Source organism: Oncorhynchus mykiss, chromosome 9 (genome assembly GCF_013265735.2).
Source record: "Oncorhynchus mykiss isolate Arlee chromosome 9, USDA_OmykA_1.1, whole genome shotgun sequence".
Lineage (NCBI taxonomy): Eukaryota > Metazoa > Chordata > Actinopteri > Salmoniformes > Salmonidae > Oncorhynchus > Oncorhynchus mykiss.
Window position 1 is genome coordinate 13,896,529 of NC_048573.1, and position 10,725 is coordinate 13,907,253.

The 10,725-nt window shown below is 41.8% G+C and overlaps 1 protein-coding gene across 2 annotated transcripts; it reads left to right on the forward strand.

Moving 5' to 3' along the window:
* The first annotated feature begins 228 nt into the window (after positions 1-228).
* On the forward strand, positions 229-8,207 carry LOC110531534 (E3 ubiquitin-protein ligase TRIM58). Of its 2 annotated transcripts, none has more exons than XM_036989181.1 (8): positions 229-376; positions 3,250-3,831; positions 4,197-4,292; positions 4,616-4,675; positions 5,200-5,362; positions 6,205-6,231; positions 7,147-7,526; positions 7,843-8,207. In XM_036989181.1, exons 1-8 carry the CDS (start codon positions 248-250, stop codon positions 8,056-8,058), a joined length of 1,653 nt encoding a protein of 550 aa, XP_036845076.1. In that variant the 5' UTR covers positions 229-247; the 3' UTR covers positions 8,059-8,207. The 2 variants fall into 2 exon arrangements, with proteins under 2 accessions (XP_036845076.1, XP_036845075.1); XM_036989180.1 differs by having other exon boundaries at positions 230-376; positions 4,616-4,849.
* The last annotated feature ends 2,518 nt before the right edge of the window (positions 8,208-10,725 follow it).

Consider the following 10,725-nt stretch of genomic DNA (forward strand, 5'->3'; position numbering starts at 1 on the left):
AATAAACGGGGAAAAATCTCCAACTGGGAAAAATAGTTTTGAATGGTCATCCAATTTGGAATTACAAGTTGGGAACCCTGGCCTCTTTCTCAAGATCCGACTTTCTGATCTGAAAATCACAGAAGTCATGTTTTCACCTAGTTTTTAACTGAGTTCCCAGTTGTCTTCAAAGTACCAAAAGCATTACAATGTTTTCAATCTGTGTACTGCAGAGTTAAACCAATAGTTGTTGAGCAAAGATGTGGGTATGGGAATCATAATGGCACTTCCACTGATTGATTGCTTCATGAAAGAGGGAGGAGCTTACAGTACAAAATGCAACCTGAAACTCAATAGATTTTTTTCTGTTTGGTTGTTGCGCTGCATACACAGAAAGGTGAGTTTCAAAAGAATACTTTTGACAAGACTAACAGGAAAGTTTGTCAAATGTCAACTATGCTGTACCATCCCCATGTGGAATTCTTAAGGCCTTTTAGATAAATGTTGTGTTCGGAACTAAGTGGGAGGTGGGAATTTACCATTTGTGAAGTCTCACATACCAGTTGGATACATTCGCATGCTTCTTACTACATGGCCAAGAAGTTGCATTTTGTGCCAGGATGTAAAACGTCTGTTTTGTAGATTTGTGAACATATCAAAATACTTAAACTTATATGCAAAATACCTGCTGTTAACTTTTAAACCATTGGAATGAATTATCCAAAGAGAGTATAAAGATTTTGCTAATGGCCAAGAAGTTGTGTAAAACATGAGGTACAGCTATCATGCTTGTGAACAACTTAGTCTTAAAAATATATATGGGTTTCATGTTTTTGTTGCTGCATTTAACTACTGAAAATGCAGTTGTCAAGAGAATTTCCTTTTGTTGGTGAAAGCATGTTGGAGATCAGGATGAGCGACACGTTTCCTATTGGTACTAATTAATTGGCGGGCTGTTCACGTGTGTGTGGTAAATTCACTTTGTTATGAGAGCAGCACGATGAGTGAATCTGTAGCCTACAGTTTGGCCTACAATGCTATGCTTGCAAGGTTGATTACACTTATTTTTGGAACAGTTTAACCATTTATTGCAACAATCGTTTAAAGATATAAAAATCAATGGTTGCCAATAAAATATATACACTACCATTCAAAAGTTTGGGGTCACTTAGAAATGTCCGTGTGTTTAACCTCTTAAGAATTAGCCCCTTTCAATTTTCACTTAAAATTACATACCCAAATCTAACTGCCTGTAGCTCAGGCTCTGAAGCAAGGATATACATATTCTTGATACCATTTGAAAGGAAACACTTTGACATTTGTGGGAATGTGAAAGGAACGTAGCAGAATACATGTTTATTTAAAGAAAAGCATATTTTTGTCCAATAAAATCACATCAAACTTATTAGAAACAGTGTAGACATTGTTAAAATTGTAAATTACTATTATAGCTGGAAATGGCTTTAAATAAAACATTATGGAATATCTAGAGGCCCATTATCAGCAACCTTCACTCCTGTGTTCCAAGGGCACGTTGTGAGCTAATCCAAGTTTATACATTTAAAAGGCTAATTGATCATTAGAACCCTTTTGCAACTATGTTAGCACAGCTGAAAACTGTGCTCATTAAAGAAGCAATACAATTGGCCTTCTTTAGACGTTGGTATCTGGAGCATCAGCATTTGTGGGTTCGTTTACAGGCTCAAATGGCCAGAAACACACAACTTAATTCTGAAACTTGTCAGTTTATTCTTGTTCTGAGAAATTAAGGCTATTCCATGTGAGAAATCAGCTGTTTCCAGCTACAATAGTAATTTACAACATTATCAGTGTCTACATGGTAATTCTGATCAATTTGTTATTTTAATGTACCAAAAATATGGTTCTTTCAAAACAAGGATATTTCTAAGTGACCATAAACTTTAACGATAGTGTATATACACTAGATGACTAACAGGGGGTGCTGTGTTTAAGCCATCACACCTCCATATTGGTATTCATTCACCACTGTAAAATATTTGGAAGCTATAGAAATGAATTTGTTCCTATTTTTGTCATGTTTATTCTTTTAGACTTTCCATTATTATGTGAGCTAAACATATTAACATGTGTAAAAAAAGGACATTTTGAGACGACTGTTACTCTCCCTACTACAACACAAAACTTAAAAATAAATGAATTTGTCCGTAACATTTTAATTGAAGTACTGCTCCTACTAGAGTACCAATATGGCTGACCAGTGGCTTAAAAGCTGCTAGATGGCCAATACCATGCTGATGCTGATTATCTGGAGTTCAGAAATTCTTGCCAACCTGTTTATTCGCTTTCTCCTGTTTTGAGGCTGTGTGCATGTGCACATCAACTCTATTGTGTCAGTGACTCTGATAAAATGTATTGCTTTGGGCAGTTATGGATTAATTGTTTATTATTCATGTCTTCAATTTAACGATCAGTGCTTGACTTGGACTGAAATAAATGCCTGTACTCAATTTGGGTGCTCAAACTGTTTAGGTCCAGGAGCTACACAATACTTAGTGTAGGAACAGGAGCTCGAGCAGTAGAACATTTGAGGTGCTAGTACTTTTCCGGTGAGCTCCTGCCCAAGTTGCGCACTAGTAATGGTTTCTGTTAGCTTTCTGTAAGGTTTTGACTAGTCTTTGTATGGCCTATAGGGGCAGCAGGGTAGCATAATGGTTAGAGTTGGACTAGTAACCGGAACGTTGTTCAAATCCCTGAGCTGACAAGGTACAAATCTGTCGTTCTGCCCCTAAACAGGCAGTTAACCTTGTTAAATTTGTTCTTAACTGACTTGCCTAGTTAAATAAATAGTCAAACCTTGGCATATCTGATGGTTTAGACTGTTTTTGGAGTGCATGTTCCAGCACGCTACACATGCAGGCTTCCATTCATGAGTTGAAGCTTTTGTTATATGCTCAGCTGAGTGACTTAAGCATGATTTAAGGCTAGCCAAGTATTTTTGTGTCCAATGGAGACTATTTATTTGTATTTTTCCACATTGTCATTTTGCCATTTCTAAGCTTGTACACAACCCACATTATTTGAGGGATCTATTTTTACTCTGTGCTCAAATATTATTAAAAGATTTTGGGGTTCTCAAATGTGACTTTTGACCATAATGTTAATATTTAATTTTAATTTTTTACAGGCTAGTCACTTTATGTAATTGTGTGTCTGTGCCACTATGAAATTACAGACTAATTAATTTGAAACTCAAAGGGATTGCAATGTTTTCTAACCCTTTGCCCACAGCTTGAAGAGATGGCCTTGTCAATGTCAGAGGACCAGTTCCTGTGCTCCATCTGTCTTGGTGTTTTCATTGACCCAGCCACAATCCCGTGTGGACACACCTTTTGCAAGCCTTGTCTCGAGGCCTATTGGAACACGAGAGACACTGCGATCTGTGCTCTGTGCAAGACTAGCTTCACACCAGCCCCCAACATCCAGGTCAACATGGTCATGAGAGACCTTGTGGAAAGCTTCAAGGGGGCAAGTGGAGGGGACGAGGTCGTCGACCAGTCGTCGACTCTGGCTCCGGGAGAGGTCTCCTGTGACATATGCATCGGAGACAGGATGTCCAAGGCCGTCAAGACCTGCCTGGTGTGTGTGTCGTCGTACTGCCTGGAGCATGCAAGGGTCCACAATGCCCGGTTTTCCAGGCACCAGCTAGTCAGACCGCTAGCTAACCTGGAGGAAAGGATGTGTCCAACCCACAACAGGCTCCTGGAGCTTTACTGCTGCTTTGACAAGACCATGTTGTGTGTGGCGTGTGACTCTCACCAGGCGCCGGCCCACCTGGTTGTGACTATGCGGGTAGAGTTCTTGGTTCAAAAGGTAAGAATGAGTTTTGGAGCAACTGTTCATCAATCTAGGGTTGTATTCATTAGTCACCAAATGGAAGCAAACTGACTTAAACCAGGAGGGACTACCTGAACTTGTCCAATAAATGCTTGTTTTTGTTTTCCGTTGTGTTATATTTTGCTTTATCCCTGGTTCTGAGCTGTATTCCGTATGACACACTATAACAAATTTGTAACAGAACATTGTTTCCTATTGGACTAGTTTGGGTAGTTGTCACACCCTGTTTTGGCTCTCTTCATTGGGTTTTCTTTCATTTGGTGCATTAAAAATAATTATTGGGCACCATGTGCAGCTTTTTGTTCCAGCACGAATGCTAACACCTATGGTCTTAACTTCAGGCTCAGCTGGTTAAAGCCAAGACAGTGGTCAAGGAGAAGCTGAAGGCCACTCGGATTGAGGCAGAGAAATTAAACTCTTCAGTCCTACTCTGTGAGGTGACTTCATTTGAATTGGCTATGTTACGCTGTTGTAATTTTGCAATCTTTTGCCATAGAATTCGAAAGTAATTCATTCCAACTTCCCATGGGTCTTACATTGTTCTGCTACTGAAAATTACCATGGCTTGAAGACCGCTCTTTGACCTCTTCGGCGGTGGGGTGGAATGCTGCAGAACGTTCAGAAATGTATCATGTAGAACAGAAAATGTCTGTCAAATTTATCAAGAAGTTGCGTCTGTGCTATTTATTGCATTTCTATCTGCAATTTCCAGGAGGTATCAAATCTCATGAATCCTCACTTCTGTTTCATCTACTTGTAGAATAAAGCAGCGAGGCAAATCGAGTTTGTGAATGCCTTCCACGTAGCCCTGGTCAGCAAGGTGAGTATGCTCTACGATCGCTACAACACTGAGGCCTCGAGGAGAGTGGACGAGCTGGAGAGGACAGCTTCCCATTGGAATTGTGTGCTTGAAGAAGACATTACAGCTCTGATGAGCAGAGTTTTTGCATTGGAGCGAGTGATTGGCTCCTCAGACTCCTTTGAGCTTCTTAATGTGAGTTATTGGGCGTGTTTGACTTTGCAGCTAACTTGAGAGTTGATTGACTGATCTGCAAATCCCTTTATATCATAAATGACTAAATGTTTTTTGTAGCTCAATCAATTTACCCTGTGAGGAATCATGCTTTAGATTCTTCAGAAATATAGTCTGTCTTACAGTCCCCGTCATGGATGCAACTATGGTGGAAACTTCTGGAAACTTCTTCCAGCCAATGCTTACACCAATCTAATACGCTGTAGATTATCCACACGTCTTGCATCCAACTCGGTCATCGTTGTAGGGGGATCAACATGCGTGTATGATGCATTTGTTTAACTCCATTCATTCTCGTTCTCTCCTTTTAGAATCTTCCCTCTCTCCCTCCTGCTCCTCCAGATGGCATCAGAGGACCATGCAGCGTTAACATCCCCACAGATCTACTTGGGAACCTTGCGGAGCATTTCATGCAAAACATGGCCAAACTACCCAAGATGGGATACTTCACTAGAAATGGCAGTGCTGGCTCAGGTCTGTGTGAACACAGCCATAGTCAGATTATACACAGAATCCTAAACATTAAGAACACCTGCTCATTCCTTGATACTGACCAAGTGAAAGGAATGACCTCTTATTGATGTCACTTGTTACAATCCCTTCAGTCAGTGTAGATGACAATTGAAACATGGCTTGTGTGCTGTTCAGAATGAATGGACAAGACAAAATATTTAAGTGCCTTCGAATGGGGTATGGTAGGTGCTACATGCACCGGAATGTGTATCAATAATAGTCCACCACCCAAAGGACATCCAGCCAACTTGAGAACTGTGGGAACCATTGGGATGGTTATTGACTTTTTGTCGATTTCATGCCCCAATGAATTGAGGCTATTCTGAAGGCATGAGGACCGCTTTCCCCACACCTATTGATGTAATTATATTGAGTCGTACAAAAGTTTAAAATGCATTTGGTCATTACTAAATGAGGTATTTTAATGAAGATTTGATTAACACATTTTTGATTCTTCCTCAGTTGAAGGAGACTATGATATCTTTGCAATGGGGGGGGGGGGGGGGAAATCAGACTTCATTCACTGGTCCTCAACTCTGACACTTAAATCAGAGTAGTTAGCCTGCCCGGGAGCAGGTTGGTTCTGAAGGATTTGTTGCCTTAAACATTTACCTGACTGGTTATCCCGGGTTGCACTCAGACCTGACCTAAGCCACCTCACAACTCCTCAAACCTGATTAGTAGGATACACCTCTGGTTCTAGATAAGCATTCATAGTCTGACAACATGAGTATGGGCCAGATGTGCAACATTAAACATTTGCAATTGCGTTTTCTAATTGTTACCTTCTGTTTATCCCTCAGAGATTACCTTGGTTAAAGAGTTCACAGGTGAGCTAATGTGTAGTCCTGAGTCTGCCTCCATGTTGTGTCTTATACACTGCTCAAAAAATAAAGGGAACACTAAAATAACACACCCTAGAGCTGAATGAATGAAATATTCTTATTAAATACTTTTTTCTTTACATAGTTGAATGTGCTGACACCAGTCACACAAATTATCAATGGAAATCAAATGTATCAACCCATGGAGGTCTGGATTTGGAGTCGCACTCAAAATTAAAGTGGAAAACTAACTTTGCTGTAATGTCCTTAAAACCAGTCAAAATGAGGCTCAGTAGTACGTGCCTGTATGACCTCCCTACAATGCCTGGGCATGCTCCTGATGAGGTGGCGGATGGTCTCCTGCAGGATCTCCTCCCAGACCTGAACTAAAGCATCTGCCAACTCCTGGACAGTCTGTGGTGCAACGTGATGATGGTGGAGGGAGCGAGACATGATGTGCTCAATTGGCTTCAGGTCTGGGGAACGGGCGGGCCAGTCCATTGTCTTGCATTAGGAGGAACCCAGGGCCAACCGCGCCAGCATACGGTCTCACAAGGGGTCTGAGGATCTCATCTCGGTACCTAATTGGCAGTCCGGCTACCTCTGGCGAGCACATGGAGGGCTGTGCGTGTGTCGCCCCCCCCCCCCCCCCCCAAAGAAATGCCACCCCACACCATGACTGACCCACCGCCAAACCGGTCATGCTGGAGGATGTTGCAGGCAGCAGAACATTCTCCACGGCGTCTCCAGACTGTCCCGTCTGTCACATTGGAGTTACATTGTGTTTAAGTGTTCCCTTTATTTTTTGAGCAGTGTATTTAGTGCCTGGTGTTGCTATCCCTATATGCTCAACTTTGAAAAATGAATTCAACATTTGATTGTAGTTTTCCTCTACCCCTACCTATCCCTTCTCCTCCTCAGTTGAGGTGACTCCTGACCCCAGCACAGCCCACCCATCGCTCCTGTTCAGAAGGGGGTCCCATGGTTGTGAGATTCGGGTGGACCGGAGCAAGATTGCTAGGACGTTCCCTATGTCGACCCACCGCTTCACCCAGGTGCCGTGTGTCCTCGCCACTCAGGGGTTCAGCAGCCATCGAGCATACTGGGAGGTTGAGGTGGAGGACTGGGTTGGAAATGGATCTGATGTGTGGTTTATAGGTGTGGCAACTGAGTCCTCCATGACTTCTCAAGGGGTGGGTCTCACCCCTGGGAATGGGTTCTGGGTCCTGGTACACCGTGAGGGGAGGCTTTGGCCCACCCCTGCCACCAACCCTATGGCCATCGTAACACAAATGAGAAAGGTATGTAGTTGAATACGGCGCACAAAGGGCCCTCTAGTCTAGTACATTTTCTATGATGGGTGTTTTAAGAAATAAAATAAGTAACTTTCCTTTAAACGTCTCGTTGCCAATAGGGGGTGAAATCTCACCGGGATATTTGACCTGGCGAAGTAGTTCATTTTAGTTGGCTTCATGCATGTCTTTGTAGTTAGCCTTTTGTCAAGTCTAGATATTTGACATTATTGATGTGGTGGTTTTGCTTATCTTTACTTTCAAGTCAAATGGGCAAAATCATCTACTTTAACTTTTTATTCATGAGCTTCATTACACGTTACAGGCACATGTGGGTGTGTACTTTGATGGGCGGAAGCGACTTGTGTCATTCTACGACATTCATCTCGGTGATCACCTCTACACGTACCAACACGTGCCAACCAATGAAAGACTCTTCCCTGTCTTCAGCCCTGACTACTTCCGTTCTTCATTCAAACACGCCAACCATGCCATGATTGTTAGAACCCACACTGCAACAAACCCCCTACGTGGACGATGATGCTCATTGACATTCCAATCCTTTTGGGGCAGAGTTCTTGTCAGAATCATTAGAAAATGGTGAATTCAAAAATGTTTTAGAGGTAGACTTATTGTTCTATGAATATTTCTTTGTGTGAAGTTTTACAAAATAAAATATATTTTATTTACCTCCAGCTCATTCTTTCATGTAGAAAAAGTACAGCTGTCCCTCCCATCTAACAGGACTGTAATATTACTATAGTGGCATCGCCTTAATTACCATTCACGTGGGATGAGTCAGTGTGACTAGCTTCTCAAACTTTGCTTCCCCTGTCCTTAATGTCTACATTTTATGTCATTGGATGCGGTCTGAAGGGACCTTGGTCCTCCTCAATGGAGTTGAGGAGACCCGGGAAAGCTCAATTGCTCCCTCGTCACTTAAACAATTGCATGAAAACATGTCCCGCTCCTCTGACCACCTCCTCCAGTGGATTTTGAGAAGGAGAGAATGCGTGGACTATGCAATTGAAGCCCTATTTCAGTCCAAGTGTGTAGAACTGGGCACATGTTTTGTATATACTCTTGCCAGTCAAATCAATTGGTTATCCATTCAGAATGTTGCAAACCACTTATCCACATTTGTGTACTCTTGCACACCAGCTCATGGATTTAAAAGCATTGGTTCGGTGTGAGGCTTTCCACCGTTTCTGTTGAATCCATTACTGGGAGTGACGTGCACACTTCATGAGAAGAGATTTATTGGGCTGCAATCCATTGGTGAATACCAAACCTCTCCCCTACCAACTCACTCGGAAGGCCCTCCATTAGCACAGCCTGCTGATGAAACTGAGGGTGACTTCCAGGGTGGCAAGGTGATGAATAAACCTTTCAACTTTGGAATATACTATTGACTTGAGGTGATTAATGTTCCATGACATTCTAACACAATCCTGTGTTTAAACAAGCTGTTAAAACATCCTGGGAAGTGTTAAATTAAAATGCACTTGTCAGACACGCCTCCGTTTGTACTAACTGGCAATTGACACTTCAGCCTATATCTCCAGCATCAAACCAGGGTCTACAAATGTGAAAATGGCTTTTCATGTGGTTAAACATTGGTTCAGAATGTGTATGCACCGCAGTGTTCTAGAACATTGAACTGTTGGCTTATTCATTCTCATTGCAGCTCAAGGAATTTCTCCATATCAAAATATTCAAATGAATACTCTCTTACCGGAATCGCGTTGGTTGAGAATTGTGGGGAGTTGCGGATACAGGCTGTGCGTCTATGGATGATGTTCTGAGCCGTGTCACAATGAGACACCGGACGATAACGTCTATGGATGGTGTTCTGAGTGTGTCACAATGAGACACCGGACGATAACGTCTATGGATGGTGTTCTGAGCCGTGTCACAATGAGACACCGGACTACAACGTCTATGGACTGTGATTTACTCAACTCCTGCTTCCTCTACCAGCTCCTTTCAAAAAAGGACAAATGTAATCAAGGAGAGGTGGTGAAAGGGAATGTGGGAGAAAATGCGTTTGTATTAAGCAACTTGCCTATACTCACGTCATCAGGCGTTTACAGGGGTAGATACCAAATGTGTAAAGTGATAAAACAAATGAAGTTGTGCAATACATTTGATAAAATTGTAAATAGTTTTTTAAGACGTGTGCATATTTTCTCTTCCGACAAAAGAAAAGCTGATTCAAGGAGGTGTGGCATATATCTGATATCTGGCATTATGGGAGCCATTACGTCCAAAAGGTTATACTTTTGACTCGTCTCTCAGTTTTGGACTGTTTCATTCCGGGACATATTTGCCTGGATCCAGTACCTCTTGTGCCATGAAAAGTACATTTAACTGTTTGTAATGTAAAAATTATATCAAAAGCGATCAGCGTTTGGCTAATTCAAGTTCACTCCATAATTCTCCTGGTTGCCCCCTTCAAAACGTAATGTGAAAATGTGCCTGATAATTGATTCATGCTTGGCCAGACGGGATTTATGATTTGCGTAACATAGACCAACGCGTGGCCATTGCTGTGATGAGTGAGAGAAACGCGCCTGTGTCGCACAGCACAAAATGTTTATTTAAAAAGAGAAGACTAATCTGTCTGTTGGCTACCAAGTTATCAACTTCCAAATAGGGCTATTGAGCGAACAGCGTTGTTTTACCAAGTATAACTAAATACTATTTTGGCATGAGCGCATTGGCCATCGCCGGTGAGTGAGCTGAGCATCACTGGGTGAGTCAGTGACAATGGAATGCTTTTTTTAGGACTAGAATTTCATATTGTACAATGTGTCTCCACACACCTGCAGTAAGTCTAGGCTATTGATGGATTGAAGACAAGGTCGTTTTTATTGATCTCAGTTTGTCAGTAATGGTAGAAAAAATACAAGATTATGTTATATTGTTTATTCATCGAATAGCTTTCATCTGTGTGAGTGTGACTGAGTTGGGCATCTGGGGCTTGGCGCTAGCAATTGATTTGTGATGGTTTGGTGATAAAACCTACAGCTTGCATTCCACCGATGGGGTGGTCATTGACTAGCTTTATTATTGCAATTCTTAATCGATAATAAGTATTGAATGTTTGAAGAAATAACAGTCTCTCTCACCTAATAAAGCATTTTCCACGACAGTGTCAAAGTAGCCTGTCATTTTGATCATTTGTGAGCTATTAAAATATAATCTG